The 23,169-nt window shown below is 40.5% G+C and overlaps 1 protein-coding gene across 15 annotated transcripts in view; it reads left to right on the top strand.

The window, feature by feature from the left end:
• The first annotated feature begins 2,206 nt into the window (after nucleotides 1–2,206).
• The window catches only part of col7a1l (collagen type VII alpha 1-like), a 428,727-nt gene continuing 407,764 nt past the window's right edge, over nucleotides 2,207–23,169 (top strand). For 13 of the 15 annotated variants that reach the window (XR_011955318.1, XR_011955319.1, XR_011955320.1 and 10 more), the window contains exons 1-2: nucleotides 2,207–2,464; nucleotides 14,186–14,329. Coding sequence is in view for 10 of the 15 variants with exons in the window: in XM_072562892.1 (XP_072418993.1) it covers nucleotides 14,239–14,329 (91 nt within the window). In the remaining 5 variants the exon portion in view is untranslated. Of the gene's footprint in view, nucleotides 2,465–14,185; nucleotides 14,330–21,365; nucleotides 21,517–23,169 lie in introns of those variants that run through there. The other 2 variants (XM_072562896.1, XM_072562897.1) reach the window with 2 other exon arrangements.

Below are 23,169 nucleotides of genomic sequence, written 5' to 3'. Positions count from 1 at the left end.
ATACATCAAAGACTGAAGCAGTCTATATCCAAATGCAGGAAGACATGAACAATATTTGGTTGCGCTGAGAAATGGCAAATAACAGTTGTGTCACATGTGCCAGGCAAGGACCATCTCCAACAAGAGACAAATTAACCATTACTGACCTTTGGACATTCAATGGCATTACCTTCATTGTATCCCCCATTATCAAAATCCTGAGGGTTATCATTGACCAGAAACTGAACTGAACTAGCTATATAAAGAGAGCTAAAGAATATACAGTGAGTAACTCACCTCTTGACTCCCCAAAGCCTGTCAACCACCTACAAGACACAAGTCAGGAGTGTGATAGAATACTGTCCTTGCCTTGATGAATGCAGCTTCAACAACATTCAAGAAGCTTGACACTATCCAGGACAAAGCAGCCCCTGTTTGATTGGCATCTACAAAAATCCACTCTCTCCACCAATGATGCTCAGTAGCTGCATTGTGTCACATCAACAAGTTCTACATTCCTCTCAATGCCCATAGCCTTTGATTCTCTAGCCTTACAAGAATCTATTGACTTTAGCCTGAAAAATATTCAATTATTTCAACTCCACCGACTTGTGAGGCACAGCGTTCCAAAGTCGTACAACAGAGAAAGAATTCCCATCATCTCTGTCCTAAAAACGCAAGCCTTGTTTTTAAAACATCAAACCCCCAAGTTCTGAACTCACCCATGAGAGGAAGTATTCTTACCCCATTCACCTTGTCAGACCACTCTGGATTTTATGCACTTCAGGCAAGGCATCCTCACTTGCTGAGCTCCAGTGGAAGAAGGTCCAGCCTATCCTCTCTCCTTGTAGGACAACACAGATAGTATCCCCTTAGTAAACCTTCCATGAATCATCTCTGATGCATTTACATCCTTCCTGAAATAAGGAGGCCAAAACTGCATGGAGTATTCAAGACATGGTATCACTGTATATCTAAAACATAACATCTGTACTTTTATAAATGCAAATACTGTGAATGTTAGAAATTTGAAATACATGCAGAGAATGTTAGAGAAACTCAGCAGGTCTCGGAGCATCTGTGCTGAAAGGAACAGTGAACATTTCAAGTCCAATTACTCTTCCTTTGGAAATTACCTTTCTGTTCATCCACTCGTAATTAAAAAACTGCATTATATTATCCTTTTTGACTATTTACCATTCCTGCATCTTAGCATTTTATGACTCATATACATGAACGTCCTGACCCAATTGCAGCTCAGAATTTTGCATTTAATCATTCTGTATTTCAGTAATAACTTGTTTAGTTTTATACTTCCTGCCAAGGTGAACAACTGCACATATTCCCATATTTCCTATACTTATAACATTTCTCAGTTTTGATTCTGGACTCCTCCACAAAAGAAAATGTTTTTTCTATCTACCCTATCAACTTCTTTAATTATCTTCAACATCTGAGTTAGATCACCTTTAATCCTCTATACTCTAAGGAGTATAAGGCCATTGTGCAACTGTCCTCAAAGCTTAACCCCTTTTGTTCCTGGTGGTGCACTTTCACTGCAGGCCCCTGTGTGGATGGTCAATCGGCTTTTTTGCTTCCCTTCAGCATGAGCAGATATTTTCCTTCTGCCTCTAAAAAGCTATCTGTCAATTATTTTGTTTCAATAGTTTCATAATTAACCTATTTAGAGATGCTATACAAAGCTCTGGAGCAGGTAGAACTTGAAGTCAGCTCACTTTGCTCAAAGATAGACACACTACCACTGCACCATAGTAGCCCTTAGTCTGTTTTTTAAAGAGGTAATGAGGATTCAGCACAAGGTGGCACACATTACAATTAACTACCCTTTAATATGGAGCCAACATCAGCTAGTTATAGAGATTGCTGTTATGTTTTATAAATGATATAGATCAGGACAATTTTGCTTAGGCGATATGACCATGGAGATTCCTTCCTACAAGGTAAAGATTCTCCCTGCTGCTACCTCCACTTGTAAAGTCAAATCAAAACACTGCAATGAAAAGGAGAGTTGAGTGTGCTAACTGCAAGGCTTATGCCTGAGCATTCCTTCTCTTCTCATGGAATTACTTTGCCTGTTAGGTAGATTCACATTCCAGCTTGTATTCAGCCTGCAAGGAGAAGCATATATCACCGACACTGTCATCTCCTGAATGTGAGTAGCTTACCAAGGGAACTCCTCCCACAGACTGGGAGTCTTGGGTTCCCTCCAGCTTCCTACTGTTCTCACTCTTTCTGTCAAATCCTCCACTGTAGCCACAGGGAGAAAAGAAGCTGCTATCAAAAACCAAGTCTTTCTTTGTGACTTGTTGCAAACGAGCATTTTTCCTGAGGGAATTTCAATTTTTCATCTGCATGCACAAAAGACAGAGTTTAAAATATTTTGCAACTTATTTCATTCAAGGCGTTTGGAACTGAAGTGAATTGACTTTAAGTTAGGATGGTTACAAAGTCTTAAATTGAACAGGTGAGTGAATTGTGTTTCTCATTGCAAAAAGTATGTATTTAAATAAATTAAGGGTTGCCCTCATTTTTTGAGCCACATATTGAATGGGATTATTAATATGGTTTTGACATTGATTACAATATTTTACAAAGGAGGGTGGGGGCAAGTTAGAGTAATTATACAAAGAAATATGTGAATCCAGCAAGCCATCTGAACTAAGTAACGTGCATGTAATCCTGCATTCTATGACTGCAGTTATACTGCATACAGAGAATATTGAACAGCACTAATGTGCTTCTAACACTTGCTTGCATTTGTATAACAACATTAATAAAATTAGAAATGTCCCAAGCTATTCACAGGCTATTTTTATGGGGTTGATATCATTCCATTTGATATTATGATTCATATGATAGCTTCTATTCATCAACTTCGTGTTGCCACAAATTCAGGATTTATTTCCAGTGTTGGCACCTTGGAGTAAAATCACTGGGGAGGCAGGAAAAATTAATTGTATGTTTGTTTCCATTTTTAAAATCTGTTTCACTTATTAACAATAACAATATTGGAGATGGGAAATTATTAGTGAAGCTAGGAAGTCATGTGATGAAATCTCTAAGAATACATGTAACCAGAGTTGACAAATCTTCCACAAGCATGGTGGCAAGTTTGAAAAAATTTATTGACCAAGGCGTAATCCCACATCTGTGATGGATACAGTATCTTCGTTCCTAGGACCTTCAGCAGCTTTGCTGATGACATTATCCTGCAGAACTGTCAATAATTATGAAAGTGCATTCAGTTCCATCATTAGTAAAGCTCTGATTTGACCACATCTGAAGTTCTGGACATCCAACTTCAGGAAAAATGTGCAGAGGAGATTTACCAGAATTATTGAGGGCAGAGATGATTTTACGTGCAAAGATTACTTTGGAACAGTTAGGATTGTTCTCCTTGATGCAAAGGAGATCAAAGGAAAGTTTGATCGAGGTGTACACGATTATGATTGATTTATTTAAGAAAAACAAGGATAAACTGTTACTATGAGTGAGTAGTAAAAGGATGAAGAGAAACAGATCTAAGGTTTTGGATAAGAGATGCATAGATAATGTGAGGAAGGACTTTAATGCAAGCATTGTTATGATTGCAGCTGATAGTAATACTGGAAAAGTCCAATCCCAAAATGAAAACTGGTTTGATCATTTAAATTTTTGCAGTTCGGTTACCACGGTGGTAAGTCATTGAACATATTCACAAAAGGTTTCTTAACCCGAGAATGCCTCATTTTTCTGAATTGATATCACATTTAACTGAGGGGATTTGGTGGCTTAATGGATTTGTAATCTAGGGGCCTAGGCATAATGCTCTAGGGTCATGGGTTCAAATCTCACCGTGGTAGTTGGTGAATTCAATGAAAGCTGAATTCAATTCACAAATCCGGAATGTAAAGCTAGTCTCAGTGATCATAACCTTGTCAAATTTCGTGAATCTTTGTTTTCTAAAAAAAATCTGGTTCACTCATGTCTATTGTTACCCTGGCCTACATGTGACTCCAGACTCACAGCAATGTGGGTGCTTCTTAAAATTGGGAATGTTAAAATTCTAAAATGGCCTGGGAAACAACTTGGTTCAAAGGCAATAGGGGATGGGTAACAAATACTGCCATTGCCAGAGACACTCACATTCCAGGGAGCTGGTTAGCTCATTTGGCTGGAAGGCTGACTTGCATTGCAGAGTGTGATTCAATTCTTGCACTGGCTGAGATCACCATGAAGGTCCTACTCTCTCAACTTCACCCCTCGCCTGGGGCATTGCGACCTTCAGGTTCCCACATCTGTTTTCTCTGTTGTAAACTCAGCAATATAAACATTTCACCAATTAACATCACAAGCATCCCACGAGGCACTTAAAAGAACTATTCGCTTTCTTGGAAATGATTTATTTAGATCACTGTTGCAAAAGACTTTCCGACTTATCTACATAGAACTGAGATCAAAATCAAATCTGTCTCAATTTTAAATTCCAATTTCTGAAATGATAATATATTATAAACCTTTATCATAGTGTGGTAATAGTTTGAAGCTCACTCTTAACAAGGCTGGTGGAAATATAAGATAAATGATTCCAAATGGAAATTGCATGCGTATTTGAAGGAAAACAAACTTGCACAGCTTGGTGAAAAAATAATGGTGCATGATTAACTGAATCACTCTTTCAAAGAGCTGGCATAAACTAGATGGACCAAATGGACATCTGTGCTGTAAATGGCTCTAAGTCTCTGTGAATCTACATATTTCTCTTATCGTACATACAGAGACACTGAAATATTGTCACTGTATCCTCTACTATACATTCAGCATGGTAGATTTTGACTGACCAAGAGAATCAATGGCCTCCTTTGACCCTTTCCCAATATTTATTTCCACTAAGTCGCAAGATTAACTCAATGAGGGACAGTTTTAATGTTTAGAAATTGCCATAAATTTCAAAGTGCTTGTCACAGGACCCATGAATAACCTGTTTTCAACATAAATTGATAACATTTTTCATACATCACTGATTTTTAAAAATTCTCTTGCAACTCATTGCAGCAAAATTATATATTTGATTAAAAAAATGTCTGATTGGGCAAACACAAAGTGAGCACAGTTTTCAAATAAACATCATACTGGAGAGTTTAAGTTATAGGGACAGGCTGAAGAGGCTGTGCCTTTCAGAGGCTGAAGGGTGACCTTAAAGAAGTTTATAAAATCATGAGGGGCATGGATAGGTTGAATAGTCAAGTCTTTTTCCTAGGGAGGGGGGAGTCCCAAGCTGGAGGGTATTGGTTTAACATTGTGAGGGAAAAGATTTAAAAGGGACCTGAGGGGTAACTTTTTCACGCAGAGGGTGGTGCATGTATGGAACAAACTGCCAGAGGAAGTGGTGAAGGCTGGTACAGTTACAACATTTAAAAGGCATCTAGATGAATATATGAATAGGAAGGGATATGGGTCAATAGGTTAGATTAGGGCGTCTGTTTGGCACGGGCGAGTTTCCGTGCTGTATCCCTCTATGAGTCTATCGTACCTGTTGCACACTCTTGAAATCTGCCACTAAAATGGCGAAATGTTTAACATATGTTTTTTAAGATTGTGTGTTTGTCACATGGACAACAGGGAAAGGATAAATGGCTTTAGCATAGTTTCTTCCCTCTCCCATGACTCTGCTTTTTACTTTCTTTCAGTTTTTCTCTTCTTGTGGTAGCACTCTCTCTTCTGACACAGAAAACACCAAAGTACAAAATCAAGATTGTCCTTCTAGTGCAGAACAAAGCAGGTGCTGCCCTTTTGGAGGTTCCATCTTTCAAATGGAATTTTATGCTAAAGGTCCCTCCCATGTGGATGTAAAAGATCTCATGGCCGCTATTTGAAAGAAAATGGGGGTGGATGTGTTTCTACAGGATGGTCTGCCCAACATTTATCCCTCAATCAATTCAATGGGATATAGGCCTAAGGTCACACTTTTATGGCAATCTGTACTGCTCACCTGATCATTTAGATTGGCCTCTGGTACCTGGTACGAATCGAGCAAGGGTCAAACTACATGTATCATTTGTTTGATTATTAACTAGATGAACAAATTCACAGGATTTGAGATAGCTCCTGCTGATAGAATGGTTTGTGTCAGCATCAGTAATCAGGTACGTGAGGCAGGGAGGGGCCCATTATTCGAAACTACAATGATGGATTAGCCAACATGTTAACCAATAGAACATATCCTTCAACCTAAATCAATCATAAGTTATTGTAAAGTTATTTGGCTTCAGGCTTCTGGGAGCTGGGACTGGATGTATCTCGGCTCCAGACAACATTGGATGTCAGTGCCTGTGTAGCTACGGTAGTGCTAGAGGATAAGCACCTGTGGGTCTACTAGTGGCCTTTGCTGACAAATGACTATGTTTGAACTGTACAGCAAGTGGATTTTTGGCAGACCTAATGGCAAGGTTCTTGTCAACACCAATAGATTTAGACAAGTAACTATCTTAGTCAAGGTACAAAAACGGAAATTGCTGGAGAAACATCAGTTCTGAAGAAGGGTTACTGGACCAGAAACGTTAACTCTGATCTGTCTGCACAGATGCTGCCAGACCTGTTGAGTTTTCCAGCAATTTCTGTTCTTCTTTCGGATTTCCAACATCTGCAATTCTTTTGTTTTTTTATATAGAGAAGGTTTTCTTCCTTAAAGGAAGATTGGGTCATTCCAACCATTCTACAGCTCCATGGTTACTTTTACTGATCCCAGTGCTTCATTTAAAATCCCATATTTTGAAAAATAATTTAAGTTCTCACAATGTCACCAAATTCATTTCCTCTGAATTATCATTTTAAATATGATCTAATCCAATATTTAAATGTAACCACACACAACTTCACATCAAGTGGAGTGATGTGAAGGAGATATTCAACCTGTAGTTTTGTTGGGAGACTAAAATTTAAATAGTGAATTTGTAATACACATGTAAGATGCCAGCTGATTTAAATACAAACTAAAAGTGATAGTATGGTATTTGTATTGTTGGCCAGCAAACTTCTCTGGCTTTTATTTGGTCCTGCAAAATGTTGTTTGCAGTACAACAGCTATTTGTATGGATTTCATGTATAATCACTTTCACATTGAGGAATTAACAATTATATTGCCACTACATTGAGGAATAACTTGTAACTGCATAGAGTTTAACTCAGTGCTGAATGTATAGAATATACTTCCATCTATGAGTTTTTAAAAGATAGTGTAGCTTCTGGCTCTTTTGTTTAACCAACATTTAATGTAATAACGTAATAGAAATTAAAGGAAACTTCTTTATGATGAAGTAATTAGTTAATCCTCCTTTACAAATGCACAGTATAATTGTATAATTACATGGAAACATTAGTTATCCCATTGAGCAATAGATGTCATGATGAAATGACATTTGGCTTTTCTACCTCTGCTTCTTGATGAAAAGCAAGTGTTGCCTTACATTTTATCACCAAGTCAGTGCCCCTTTAATAATCACCAATTAATGCTGACATTTGTTTGAAAACATATGTCCAATTATAACCAAAGCAAATAGCCACTTTTCAATGGTACACACATCCACGAATAGATAAATAGAATGGAATTTTCAGTTTATTCAATTTGATTTTGATAATGAACTGAGTAATTGGCTGGCACCATTTCCCACTCCCTTATTCCACTCCAATACATAAGAAGGAGAGAAAGTGCTGGAGAAACTCAACAGCTCTGGCAGTATCTGTGGAGAAAAACAAAGCGACCCTTCATCAGTAAGCAATTACTAGATCTTGGTAGGTGTGGAAAGGATTTAGCCTGTGTCTTAACCTGTGCGTGAGATCCACTCAGTCAGCAAATCTTCACACGAGCAAATGGAACGCCTACTAACAGATATTCTATTACTCGACACAGCATTTTGGAGCATTCCTGAAACTGCAGCTGCTACAAGCTAGAACGAGGACCAACCATGGAACAACGCTGACTTGAACAAATAGCACAAGGCACTTGTCAGGACATGTGCCTATCACCTACATTTCCCTCCTTTCCTTTCACTGTTATTTTTTGCAGCGTTCTTATTCCCCCAGGAATAGAATCACAGGTCTTTGTTAAGGACAGGCTGTCATAACACCATTCACAGGCCTTTTTAACATACATTTGATAAGATAAAAGATAATCCAGAAGATAAACTCTCAGTGCAGATTGTCCAGCTGTGGGGGTGTTTCACCCATAGAAATGCTAACCAGATGTCTCCCCTCTTTCTGCTGGAGAAGGCATTAAGCTGGAAATAATATCCAGGTATTTCCTTTCACCTGGTCCCTATTTTATCCACAAATCTGGACTTAATAAAATATCATCTTGCCTGGTGTTTCTGCTTCTTGCCAACATTTGGTTCCAATTTACTTATCCAAAGTACAGACTATTTAATCAGAATCAGCTTAAGAGTTGAGCTTTCTCTGAAAATACTTGGCCTGTCTCCATCCCTGTCTATCTGCTGACACAGATGTTAACCATTTTAGATGCAGCTGCTGTCTTTTTATTTTGTACACTTAAATTTTTACGTTTCTTCCCACTTGACTGCAAATAATCTTTTCAGTGATGTCAGACCTTTTTTTTCAGAGCAGGTATTAAACTGAGGTCACATCTGTCCCCTTCGGTAGACCTAAAATGTCCAATAACATTATTTCAAAGAAGGGCAGGGGAGTTATTCCTGGCATCTTGGCTAGTATTGATTTCAAAGTCATCAACACATAAACAGTTTATCTGCTCATTATCACATTGTTGTTTGTGGGAGATTGCTGTTCACATATTAGCTACCACATTCCTTATTTTACAACAGTGACAACATTTCAGGAATATTTCACTGGTTGTAATGCACTTTCGGACATCTGATAGATATGAAAGGTGCTGTATAAATGTAAGTCATTATGAAACATTTATTGAGAAGGCAAGGAAAGAGTCTCAAGCTTTCAAGACATCTGCCTGAAAACAACAGCTAAGGACCTGAATCTGCTCATTGAAGTACTAACATTTGTTCTGTATCCTGGTTCTAATCTTATCATAGGTCAAGCTTTTGCAGCAGATACGTTGCTCTCTTTTTCCTAGTTTACACCTTAAAGGGACCGCTGAAAGCTTCTAACAAATAGGTTAAACATCCTTTACACATGTTTAGAAGGAGTATAAATGCGGGTCACTAACACCAAGGCCGTCGTCCTCAATCCCAAGCAACAAGTCACCTGCAATCTACCCCCATCTCTCTGCCAGAACCAATCCACAGAATGGTTTGGAGATTCCAACTATTAAATCAAACCAGGACAGAGAGGTTAGGAGAACCTGTATATGCTCCATTTTATGGAACCCAGGCTCAACGCCTGAGGAAGAGATCTATCAGCATCCATTCTTGCTTTACCTTCTTTGTGCTGATTTCTGGAATGCTGTGAATATCTCTGCCTTTGTGTCTGCCGGAATGCATCTGTCTCTCTCTCTATCTCTCCATTTCTTTCTTAGTAGACTCATGTTTAATTCCTGGAATCTCCAGTACAAATGTGTTCAGTAGGAAACCCTAGTTTTTCTCTATCTCTGCTGAGTGACTAAGTTCAAGTTAAAGAACAGGCTGGATAAATGCCAAATGGAAAAGGTGGGGGCACAAAGTTGGAGAAGTGCTGTAGAAGGTAAGAGGCCAAGCTGGATCCTAACTGCTTCACACTGAAGTGCTTATCATCCCGTTGCTGCTCGCACAATTTTGTGAAAACGGCTGACATTTTGCCGCATTACAACAGTAACGACACTTAAGTATTTCATTTCATTGTATTTCCTCAGTTTCTCAAATGCGCCATTTCAAAGTATGCCTGTTATGATCTGCACTGGGAAACCATAAAACAAATGGAGTGATCAGCATGAATACCAAAATGGCTGCCTGTGCATGTTCAAATGGACCCAATGATATTAGTTATTGGTCATAAAAGTCCCTAAGCCACAGATAAGCCTACAAATGTGCAACAATATCACTAAATTCTTTGCATAATGATATCACACTTGCTGCCCATGTGCAAATGACCCTACTTGGGCTAAAGTTTTGGGAGTGGGGTCAAAGGGCAAGAGCAAGGTCAAATGGCATGTACATGGTCAGAATCAACGTCAAAGGCATGGAATGAGGGCAATGGCACGTATTGGGGGAATAAGGTGAAGAAGTAGCACCAGCTATTCAGTCAGGCAGCTCCTCGTGGTTGGCACGAGAGAGTTAGAGACTCTGATTTGAAGGTGTACTTGGGAAGAAATGCTGACAGTACCAAGGACATTTTCCCTGCTTCACTAAGTGCTCGAAGGCTCGCTCAATAGGCCATCTTTCATTTGGAAAGCTTCTGCATCTGCTCCTTCATAGTGACATCGCTCTAAAAGGTGGAGTTTCTGAGCTTATGTGTCCCTTCTGCCACCTAGAGGTGGCAATCAAACAAAGCTCGGACCGAATCAGAATAACTAAATTTAACGTGTAATCCCCAATTGAGGCAAATACCAACAAGATTTCTCTTTTTTGTAGCTTTTACTTCAACCTGAAAGAGAACCAACAGGTAAACACCTCTTTGAATTAAAAAGGCAAATATCACTTTAAACAGTTGATCAAACAAAGATATGCCTTACTTAATTATAAGCAACTGTATACTCCTTGCAGACATGTGGCACAACAGCCTGTTCCAAAGTTCAGCTATAGCAATCCTTCCCTATTTTTGTACTCCATTTCCTTTGAATTAATGCCAATTGGCTGGTAAATGGCTGCAGGACAGCTGGTCCTTCATAAGTGCTCTCCCTCAACCCCCACCAAAACTTTTACTGGAAGGAGTGGGAAGTCCACTATTTCATGTAATTCAACCCTGGCAACCTTTATTGTAAAACAGCAGCAAGGAAACTGTGCACTCCAAGATACACATCCAGCTCATGGACTGGACCAGGCTACATTTTCACTTGCTTTCATAGCACTTACTTGTTCTGAGACTACCCAAATGCTCGCAGCATCCCTGTCTTGCATTTCCTTGCCTTTCCTGCCTCAGCCAGAGATACCAGACTCATATTACTCAGTCTTGCCTTGCTCTTTGGCACAGACATATCAGGAAATTTCCATTGATGCCTGTAGTCTTCAGTTAACTGAAGGGGGTTGACCTTCAGTCTGGAGCTGCCAGCACAATAAGTCAAGGGACACCTCAGATACCTATCCAAGATGTTGGATACAGTCAGTCAGCTGCTCAGTCAGTGTCAGAATCATCCCTACATAAGTGAGAAGCCAAGTGTCAGGCAGCCAAACACCCATTTTGACTGTTTCTGCTGTACTGAGGGCTGTTTTCCTGCTGGAATGGGGGAGAGGCAGGTATTAAGGCAGATTAAAGTGGTGACATATTTGGTGTAGGTGAGGTGGTGTTCAGAGTGAATGAGTGACTCGGCAGCACAGAGAATCTGCAGGGTTAGTGGTGCTTTGGGTTGGGGTGGGTGACAGTAAATGGGAAAGATGTTGCAGGCAATAGTGAGGATGGTAGAGCATGAGCCTTGGTGGGACGCAGGTACAGTAATGAAGAAAGGGATTGGATAGAAGGTGGTGACACCTATTCCAGCAAAGTAGAGAAGGTCAACACTCTACATTTCTCAGCATTCCTCCGGATGGTTGAGACTGCACTGACCAGGTGGTATTCTTGGATCAGGCTGGCATGGCCTGAACTTGTGGCCTCTACTGCTGATTCTGGGAGAAGAGAAAGACCTTTATCTATACCATCTATCCCACCCGGTGGATCCTCCAGATCCCTGTCCACAAAACGGGGCATCAGTTTATTCCTGTCTGCCAAATCTAGGTCAAATGTCAGGAATAGGGCAGCTCCATGCTGACAACGCTGCTTCAAGTGTACAACGGCCTTTTAAAGATGGAACTGGCACTATGGATGCTGGTCTGTTGGTGAATAACTAGTGACTGATGAGTTGGTCTGGGAAGAGCACGTGGTAAGATCGGAATTGAATTGGACATGAGAGATGCTATATTGGTGGGTTAGGTCATTAATGAGGCGTGTTTGGTTAGAAACAGTAAGGAATCTCTCTGGGTTTTGCAACAAGCATCCTTCCAAAAAATACATAACTGACACTTAGACAAAAAAAAAGATTCAGTCCAACATTTCAGGTTTAAGTCCCAGCCCAGATTTCAAGCATAAATGTAAGGCTGACATTGCTGTCCATGTTACACTGTTTTTTTTAGATTCCCTACAGTGTGGAAACAGATGCTTTGGCCCAACAAGTCCACACCGACCCTCTGAAGAGTAACCCACCCAAACCCATTTCCCTCTGACTAATGCACCTAACACTATGGGCAATTTAGAATGGCCAATCCACCCTAACATGTACATCTTTGGACTGTGGGAGGAAACTGGAGAACCCAGAGGAAACCTACACACATACGGAGAGAATGTGTAAACTTTTTGGGTGAGATTTTAAACTAAGGACCATCTACTTGCTCGAACAATATGTAAAATAACCAATGCCACTTTCTTTAAGGCAGAACAGGGAGTAACTCTCAATATTGAGCCCTGTTCATTAATTATCCCTTGTTCAATGCAGGAAAAACAAACCTGACCATTATCGGGAGATTGTTGCGCTCAAATTGGTAGCTGCATTACCTACATTACAACACTTCAAAAGTACTTTGTAGCACTTTGAGATATCTAATAGTCATGAAAACGTGCTATGTTAATGTAATTTTTTTGGTGCATAACCTTTACTCACCTTTAACAACTTGTTTAGATTACTACTTTAATGATCTTCTAGGCACAGGAAATGCAACTATAATTGATGCAGCATGTATCTATTACTTAGCACTGTCAGATCAGATAAAATCCACCAAGTCCATTATATACTTCCTGAACTGTGGTGAACAAACTGAATGCAGTCCTCTTGTTAGGACTATGAGAATGATACTGTCTCAGGTAACTCCTGAACTAGAAGCATTAAAAAAAACTCACCCGGGTTTTGAGAATTGTTGAAAAAATTCTTGAAGCTTTTCATCTTGCATTCATCAGGAGATTTCACAAGAATAACAATAAAAAGGAAAACCAACATTTATACTTAATAAGAGAGGTGAGTGCTGATTGATTGGCAAGTGGATTTTGAATGGTAGCATCATTGTCATAGACCGCCAGGTTTTATTTGGATTTCAAACCAGGATGGTTTGCTCTAATGACCTGAGAAATTAACCACTGAATGTATGTCATTTATTTTGCTGAACTGAAGCAGGCACAATGTGTACGCGTGTTCTTTCTGTACACACAGAACAGTGCCTGTGTATTAATGTCTAATGTGTATTTATTGGCATTCTTACTAACTGTCTTGATGAGAGCAAGATGAAAAGTTTTGACAAAATATGTCTTTTTACTGCAATACCCTTCCGGACTTCCCATGTTTGCCAGCTGTACAATATCTTCCCAGTGAAAAATACACAAGAATTCTTTTTGGAGAAAGACAGAGACTGGAATTGGTTTGTTACAATAACTTTCTGAAGCTAAAGGCCAGATTTACTAGTTTCCAGATGAGACTTCTATTTGCCACCTCACCCCTACTGTTGTACTAATCCATTTTCCTGGGTCACTTAACATGAAGGGCAACTGGATTGTTGTCACCAAATGGAAGCTGGCTGCCTCAACCGGTAGGATTCTATCGTCATGCCCCATTGGGACAAGAGGACATGTATAAAATGCACTTCAGAGGGCAGGAGAAGGATCTAAAGAAAAGTGGTCAAGAACAAAGGATCAAACTATGGCAGGAGAAACTTTGTTAACAAAAATTATGGGATTATGAAATTCACTTCTGGAGCTAGTGGTTGATGCAGAAACTATTCCAACAATCAAGACTGGTTTGCTTTGGTCAGTGAATGAAAATAAATTGGAGGTGTATGAGAACAGAGTGGATCAATACTGTTAAAATTGTTTTCTCATGTGGATGGCAAACACCAACAGGAACTAGTTGGGCAGAGTAACTGTTTCTATGTTACAACTGTATGTATTTCTATGACTTTAGGTAAATATTTTGTAGGCTAAGTTCACAGCTACATGTGGCGCTAATTAGCAATTACTACTAGGCAACCCTGCTTAAGTAGCTATTCAATGGTCCCACACTCTCCAGATCGATGTAGGATTTTAAATGTATTTTCTGTTCCTAATCTTGCATTTTCTTTTGAATTACCATTAGATGAGGATTCACAACAAGGAGCCAGTACTCCAAGTCTGAATTAGATCTTCAACATGACTCAAGACCAGAGCAGAGGACTGCACGTAGCAATCATTACTATCTTGGCCACACTTGTACACTGTGGAGTTCAAGTCCAGTCAGAAGGTACATCTTTTCTTAATAAAATTATATGGAAATAATATGCTGTCCTCATGCCATCAAGTAGGAGTTCCTCCTTTTAGGGAGTAAAGAGGGCAAATAAAGGACTCAAGCATAAAACAAATGATTGTTCTAAAGTTAAACAACAATGACTCCCCTTCTCTGTTGCTGCCTGATGTACTGTGCTCTTTCCAGTTCCACTCTTTACCCACTTTGACTCTACAGCATTTGTAGTTCTACCGCCAATATTGTCTCTTGTGTCTAGTACACATACCTGTCCCTGTGATGCTCATTTGATGTTGACTGTCTCAATGACTGTCTAGGATAGTGAAGAAGGTGTTTGGTATGCTTTCCTTTATTGGTCAAAGTGTTGAGTACAGAGTTGGGAGGTCATGTTGTAGCTGTACAGGACATTGGTTAGGCCATTGTTGGAATATTGCATGCAATTCTGGTCTCCTTCCTAGCGGAAAGATGTTGTGAAACTTGAAAAGGTTCAGAAAAGATTTTCTAGGATGTTGCCAGGGTTGAAGGATTTGAGCTATAGAGAGAGGTTGAATAGGCCAGGGCTGTTTTCTCTGGAGCGTTGGAGGCTGAGGGGTGACCTTTTAGAGGTTTACAAAATCATAAGGGGCATGGTTAGGATAAATAGACAAAATATTTTCCCTGGGGTGGGGAAGTCCAGAACTAGATGGCATAGGTTTAGGGTGAGAGGGGAAAGATTATAAAAGAGACCTAAGGGGCAATATTTTCACGCAAAGGGTGGTATGTGTATGGAATGAGCTGACAGAGGAAGTGGTAGAGGCTGGTACAATTGCAACATTTAAAAAGCATCTGGATGGGCATATGAATAGGAGGGGTTTGGAGGGATATGAGCCAGGTGGGACTAGATTGGGTTGGTATATCTGGTCAGCATGGACATGTTGGACCGAAGGGTCTAATTCCATGCTGTACATCGCTATGACTTGATGACTCTAATTGTACTGGTGGACTCCTGGTGTTCCTTTTCTAGAACCACTCAGACATGAGATGACCATGGAAAAGTAGGTGGAGTGACCATCCCAAAGCTCATTGCTAACCTGGGCGGTAACTTAAGCCTTCAGGCCCAGGAAATGATGCACTAGCAAGTTCTCTGACTTATCCATTCTACTGCTCTCTGCATCAGGTGGAAAAGGATCAAAGGCCTAAAGTGGAGCAATGTGCAGAGAACAGGTCCCATAACTATTCATTATTTTCATTGGGGGCTATAAAATGTTTGTCGGAGTCTTGCGGTAGGGAAACTGTGTGGATGCCAGTTTAGAGTTAAACCTGACATTGATCACCAGGAAGGGCAGTCTCCTGCTAGCCTTGTTCTAGGAGCAGTTTTGAAAGTTTTATAGACATTCAATGATAACGCATTAGCCTCCAACATCTGGTTGGTTTTATTAATTGGCCTGGATTTTACCCGTCAGCATGTTTCTAGCAGAGATTCCAGCTGGTGGGTTTTTTATTGCCTGCAGAATTGTGCGAAAGACAAGGCAAATTCAAAATTAATATTCAATTGAAATGAATCATTGAACTGCGCTCTTCCTGTTGTGGATCTGCTAGTAGCAGTATTGTCTCTGTATCACTGTTTCTGGGCTCAGGACTTAAGTACAAATCCCAAAACTGACATTCCCAGTGAAGTGCTGATGGAATGCTAAGTAGTTACATGTACAGTACTGTCTTTCAGGTGATTTGTTTACTAATGCCCAGTTGGGTGGGTATAAAAGATTTCATCGTATTATTTTGAACAAGAGCAAGGGGGTTATCCCTTGTGTCCTGGCTGATGTTTATGTCTTAATCAACATCACAAAAACATGTCAAATAACTACATGTGAAGAGAGGTCACTGCTGTAAGGTAGGAAATGTAGTAGCTAGGTTGCACACAGCACACTCCCACAAATAGCAATGTGATAATCTGTCATTATCACATTGCTATTTGTGGGAGTGTGCTATGTGCAATCCAGCTGCCACATTTCCTATCTTACAACAGTGACCTCCCTTCATATGTAGTTATTTGACAGTAAAATGTTTTGAGACATCCAGTGGGCATGAATTATTCTTTTTCCAGTTGCTAGAGAAAGCAGTCAGAGTTAAAGAATTCCACTACATAGTTCTACTGGGAGAAGAATGAATTAGCCTGCCGATACATTTTCAATTATAGCATCTAATATAGCAGAATGGGCCATTCAACCCATTAAGACCTTGCCAGCATTTGTCTCTAAGTGAGCCACCCAGTCTCATTCCATTCTTCTGCTTGTTCCCCATATCCACTGGGCCAGCACAATGAGGCTCGATTGTAGAGAGAGTTCAGAAGAGATTTATCAGTATGCTGCTGGGAATGGAAAATTTGAGGAGAGGCTGATCAGCTGTGACTTTTTTTACTGGAGTTTAGGAGTTTAGAGGTGACCTTATAGAGGTTTATAAAATCATAAAGGGTATAACAAGGTGAATGGCAGGTCTCTTTTCTTAGGGGTGGGGATTTTAAGATTAAAGGTTATATTTTTAAGGTGAGAGGAAAAAGATTTTAAAAAGACATAAGGGTCAATTTTTTTTACACAGAGAATGGTTCATGTGTGGAATGAACTTCCAGAGGAAGTGGTAGATGCTGATACAGTTATAACCTTTAAAAGACATTTAGATAAGAACATGAAAAAGAAATGTTTGGAGGGATATGGGGCAAACACAGGCAGATGGGACTAGTTTAGTTTGGGGTTATGGTAAGTATGGATTGGTTGAAATGAAGGGTCTGTTTCCATGCTATATGACTCTACGACTCTATATGCATGAAGTTTGACAGTACCAATGTTACTCCATCCTCACTGATTACATTTATCCAATAGTTGAGAGTGTGGTGCTGGAAAAGCACAGCAGGTCAGGCAGCATCTGAGGAGCAGGAAAATCGACATTTCGGGCAAAAGTCCTTCATCAGGAAGATCCTGATGAAGGGCTTTTGCCTGAAATATCGATATTCCTGCTCCTGAGATGCTGCCTGACCTGCTGTGTTTTTCCAGCACCACACTTTCGACTCTAATCTCCAGCATCTGCAGTCCTCACTTTCGCCCAACTGATCCAATTGTTGCTGAGTTAGTGAATTCCTGGCAGTAGCTCAAATTTGTGGCAAACTCAAAACACCTGGAAAATAATAGAAAAACTCATATACACATGGCCATGATTACAAGGCAGTAAGAGAATGAAATGTGAATAATTTATAACTGCCACTGGAAACAATTCCCAGAGCATCCATTATCCATTGTTTATGGAAAGATCATCATGATGATTTGATTCTCATTACTGGTCTCCTTTTTGAAGACAAAGTTGCCAATCTAGACACCGAACACTGGGCTGATTTGTAATGAGGCAGGAATTGACCAAGTAACAATTTTGTTAATATTGCAACAATTTTATTAAAAATTAACATAAGAATTTCATCTATACCACATGTTTTCTTGTCTTTGTCCAGCTAGGTTTTGGGGGACTAGCCTAGAAGTTATTTACCCACTTTACTTTGATGCATCATTAACACCAAATAGTTCCATGATGTTCTGAGTTTGCTGCAGTTAATTTGAATAGCTCACATCAACTGCCCACCTCAACAACTGCTGATAAAATACAATCCTTAAGGACTAATGTAGACTGAAAAGTTGATGCCCAGTCCAAAATTATCTGCAAAATATCTATGCAAATTTTCATTTTTAAACCACTAGATGAGTTTTACTGTCCCTCACAAACTTAATTTCACTAACTGTTGTGGAGACTGCTATCAGTGAATTCTTTTCATTCATCACCAATGGAACCCTCAGGCCAGCTGTTAGGAAACACAGAAGACACAATCAAGAATTACTGTCTATTCGTCCCTCAGCTCTAGTGGTGAGGGCATGGAAATGTCTGGCTTCAGCTCGTTGCCACCTCTCCACGACCTGTGCCAACAACTCATACTGAGTTGGTGGTTATGGAGGGTACATGTGTATTGAAAGTGTAGAATCTGTGATGGGAATTGGGTTCACTCACTTGGCTGGGTGGTTGGTTTGTAATGACAATAACATGGGTTCAATTCCCATCACTGGCTGAGGTTACCACAAAATACCCTCTTTTTCAATCTCTCCACTTACCTGAGGTATGGTGGCCCTCATGTTAAATTACCACCAATCTTCTCTCTCTAATGAAGAGCTACCCTCTGGTCTGGTAAGACTTTGGTGACACAAGAGTCTGTGGTTCTGTATTAGGCTGTGTTCACATTATATGCCATTCCACCACTTTGGAGGCCAATATCCAATAGTCTTTGTCTCACAATCAAGCAACCCTTTACTGGCTTTACTAATTGTAACTACTTTACTGATGACTGAGATTCTAATGCTGATGACTTCTGGCCTGGAATACCAGAAACCTGTTCAAATACTTGGTTTTACTTTACCTGTCGAGAGCAGTTCATTGGTATATGGACCCAAACAGCGCTCCATATGAAGTATAATTATCATATCATGTAATTAGTACCTTGAGATTTTTCTCATCTTCCCTCATTGGCTTACTGTTCATGCTTTCACCTCCGATTCAGCAGTTTGTGAGTTAAAGTGCTAACTTTCAGCTAGGATTTTAAACAAGGCCCATCTTCCCTCTGCATGTGGATGTAAAATAATCTATGAATCCTATTTAAAAAAGAGATCTTCTTAGTATTTCTAGCCAGTATTGTTCCTCAAACTGTATTGCTAAAAATCAGAATCTCTAATCATTATTATATTGCTCGCTGTGGGATCATGCTGCGCGCAAGTATCATTTTCTACATTGCAACACCTTTAAAATATTTCATTTATTGTAAAGCACTTAAGCATGTCCTGAGCTTGTGAAAGTTGCTGTATAGATTAGAATTATTTCATTTTCATTTATTGAAAATTCTCCAATTTCGAATAAAACTTGACCTGATAAACTTTCTTTCTGCTGCACAAACCCAATGGTTTATAGAAGAGTCTGTCAGGAACATATCAGTATGTATCAATCCATTATCGGGTTACTGCGTGACACTGGAACTGTGATATTTGTGAGATGTACTAGTGAAATATTTTCACTGTCTACTTACAAACCCGGCAACATACGGTAAAGAGCTGCTTTATTTGCACTTCACCTATCCCACTGGTTCACTTGTTTATTCAGCTGGAAGCTTTTACAAACATTCAGAAACCCGTTACGTTCTTGCAATCAGACAACACCTTTGCGTCTGGCTGCATTTGCCTATATTTATTGGTATTATTTTTTTTCTCTTTCTTACAGAATTTCATGCCATCGTCATTTTGATTGATTGAGGAAATTTAGCAACTTGCCTGTGGTACTGAATGATCCACTGGGCCAGCACACTGTCTTTTCATTCATGGGATCCAGGGTGAGAGGATGAATGCTCCTCTCTTGTGCAATTTGTAGGACCTCGGTGAAATTAGTTTGGGATATTTATAATCCTAATTCCAATTACACATGCTATAACGGATATCTTTTAAAATCCCAGTTGTGAGATCCAAGTACAAAAGATTTTCACACATGATTTCCAGAGGTCAGGAAAAATATAACAGAAATCCAAGTGTTTCCTCCTTTTCCTTACATCCACAGCAGCTCACAGTTTGGTACTCAGTTCCTGTGACCACACACATTGAATGTTGTTCCTAATTATGCAGAGGTTTCTTTAACATCTGTTGCACTTCTGCACAGGAGACAATAAAAAGCGTATTTCTCCAATTTATAGAGTCATAGAGTCATAGAGATGTACAGCATGGAAACAGACCCTTCTTTCAACCCATCCATGCCGACCAGATATCCCATCCCAATTTAGCACCCGGCCCATATCCCTCCAAACCCTTCCTATTCATATACCCATCCAAATGCCTTTTAAATGTTGCAATTGTACCAGCCTCCACCACTTCCTCTGGCAGCTCATTCTGTACATGTACTACCCTTTGCGTGAAAAACCTGCCCTTTAGGTCTCTTTTTTGTCTTTCATTTCTCACCCTAAACCCATGCCCTCTAGTTCTGGACTCCCCGACCCCAGGGAAAAGACTTTGTCAATTTATCCTATCCATGCCCCTCATAATTTTGTAAACCTCTATAAGGTCACCCCTCAGCCTCCAACGCTCCAGAGAAAACAGCCCTAGCCTATTCAACCCCTCCCTGTAGCTCAAATCCTCCAACTCTGGCAATATCCTTGTAAATCTTTTCTGGACCCTTTCAAGTTTCACACCATCTCAAGGAGACCAGAATTGCATGCAATATTCCAACAGTGGCCTAACCAATGCCCTGTACAACCGCAACATGACCTCACAACTCCTGTACTCAATGCTCTGACCAATAAAGGAAAGCATATCCTATCTACCTGCGACTCCACTTTCAAGGAGCTATGAACCTGCACTCCATGGTCTCTTTGTTCAGCAACACATCCCAGGACCTTACCATTAAGTGTATAAGTCCTGCTAAGATTTGCTTTCCCAAAATGCAGCACTTCGCATTTATCTGAATTAAACTCCATCTGCCACTTCTCAGCCCATTGGCCCATCTGATCAAGATCCTGTTGTGATCTGAGATGTCCCTCTTCACTATCCACGACACCTCCAATTTTGGTGGCGTCTGCAAATTTACTAACTATACTTCTTGTGCTCGCATCTAAATCATTTATGTAAATGACAAAAAGTAGAGGACCCAGCACCGATCCTCGTGGCACTCCACTGGTCACAGGCCTCCAGTCTGAAAAACAATCCTCCACTACCACCCTCTCTCTTCTACCTTTGAGCCAGTTCTGTATCCAAATGCGTAGTTCTACCGGTATTCCGTGTGGAAAAGGATATGGAAAATATAGAATGTAGGGAAATTGATGGTGATACCTTGAAATATGTCCATATTACAGAGGACGAAGTGCTGGTTGTCTTGAAACGCATGAAGGTGGCTAAATCCCCAGGATCTCATCAGGTGTAACCTAGAACTCTGTGGGAAGCTAGAGAAGTGATTGCTGGGCTTCTTGCTGAGATATTTGTATCATTGATAATCACAGGTGAGGTACCAGAAGACTGAAGGCTGGCTAACGTGGTGCCACTCTTTAAGAAGGGTGGTAAGGACAAGCCAGGGAACTATAGACCAGTGAGCCTGACATCGGTGGTGGACAAATTGTTGGAGGGATTCCTGAGGGACAGGTATTTGGAAAGGTAAGGGCTGATTAGGGATAGTCAACATGGCTTTGTATGTGGGAAATCATGTCTCACAAACTTGATTGAGTTTTTTGAGGAAGTAACAAAGAGCATTGATGAGGGTAGAGCGGTAAATGTGATCTATATGGACTTCAGTAAGGCGTTCGACGAGGTTCCCCATGATACACCGGTGAGCAAGGTTAGATCGCATGGAATACAAGGAGAACTTGCCATTTGGATACAAACTGGCTCAAAGGTAGAAGACAGAGGGTGGTGGTGGAGAGTTGTTTTTCAGACTGGATGCCTGTGACCAGTGGAGTGCCACAAGGATCGGTGCTGGTTCCACTACTTTTCATCGTTTATATAAATGATTTGGATGTGAGCATAAGAGGTACAGTTAGTAAGTTTGCAGATGACACCAAAATTGGAGGTGTGGTGGACAGTGAAGAAGGTTACCTCAGATTACAACAGGATCTTGATCAGATGGGCCAATAGGCTGAGAAGTGGCAGATGGAGTTTAATTCAGATAAATGCAAGGTGCTGCATTTTGGGAAAGGAAATCAGAGCAGGTCTTATACACTTAATGGTAAGGTCCTAGGGAGCGTTGCTATACAATAAGACCATGGAGTGCAGGTTTGTAGTTCCATGAAAGTGGAGTCGCAGGTAGATAGGATAGCGAAGAAGGTGTTTGGTATGCTTTCCTTTATTGATCCGAATATTGAGTATAAGAGTTGGGAGGTCATGTTGCGGCTGTATATGACATTGGTTAGGCCACTGTTGGAATATTGCATGCAATTCTGGTCTCCTTCCTATTGGAAAGATGTTGTGAAACCTGAAAGGGTTCAGAAAAGATTTTCTAGGATGTTGCCAGAGTTGGAGGATTGGAGCTGTAGGGAGAGGCTGAACAGGCTGGGGCTGTTTGCCCTGAACCATCGGAGGCTGAGGTGTGACCTTATAGAGGTTTATAAAATCATGAGGGCATGGATAGGATAAATAGACAAAGTATTTTCCCTGGAGTGTGGGCATCCAGAACTAGAGGGCACAGGTTTAGGGTGAGAGGGGAAAGATATAAAAGAGACCCAAGGGGCAACTCTTTCACGCAGAGGGTGGTACGTGTATGGAATGAGCTGCCAGAGGAAGTGGTGGACGCTAGAACAATTGTAACATTTAAAAGGCATCTGGATGGGTATATGGTTTGGAAGGGTTTGGTGGGATGTGGGCCAGGTGCTGGTAGGTGGGACTAGATTGGGTTGGGATATCTGGTCAGCATGGACGAGGTGGACCGGAGCGTCGGTTCCCGTGCTGTATATCTCTATGACTCTAAAAGTAGCCTCTTTTGGGCATTTGATCTGCTTTCCCCTTATGTAGATTAGATTACATTACATTACATACAGTGTGGAAACAGGCCCCTCGGCCCAACAAGTCTACACCGACCCTCCAAAACCCCTACATTTACCCCTTCACCTAACACTATGGTCAATTTAGCTTGGCCAATTCACCTAACCTGCACATCTTCGGACTGTGGGAGGAAGCCCATGCAGACATGGGGATACTGTGCAAAATCAACACAGACAGTTGCCTGAGGTAGGAATTGAACTCTGGTCTCTACTGCTGTGAGGCAGCAGTGCTAACCATTGTGCCACTATGCCACCCAATCTATGTGCATTTAAA

Source organism: Chiloscyllium punctatum, chromosome 44 (assembly GCF_047496795.1).
Source record: "Chiloscyllium punctatum isolate Juve2018m chromosome 44, sChiPun1.3, whole genome shotgun sequence".
Classification (NCBI taxonomy): domain Eukaryota; kingdom Metazoa; phylum Chordata; class Chondrichthyes; order Orectolobiformes; family Hemiscylliidae; genus Chiloscyllium; species Chiloscyllium punctatum.
Note: the sequence above shows the minus strand (reverse complement) of the source record. Positions and strands in the feature narration are given on the sequence as shown.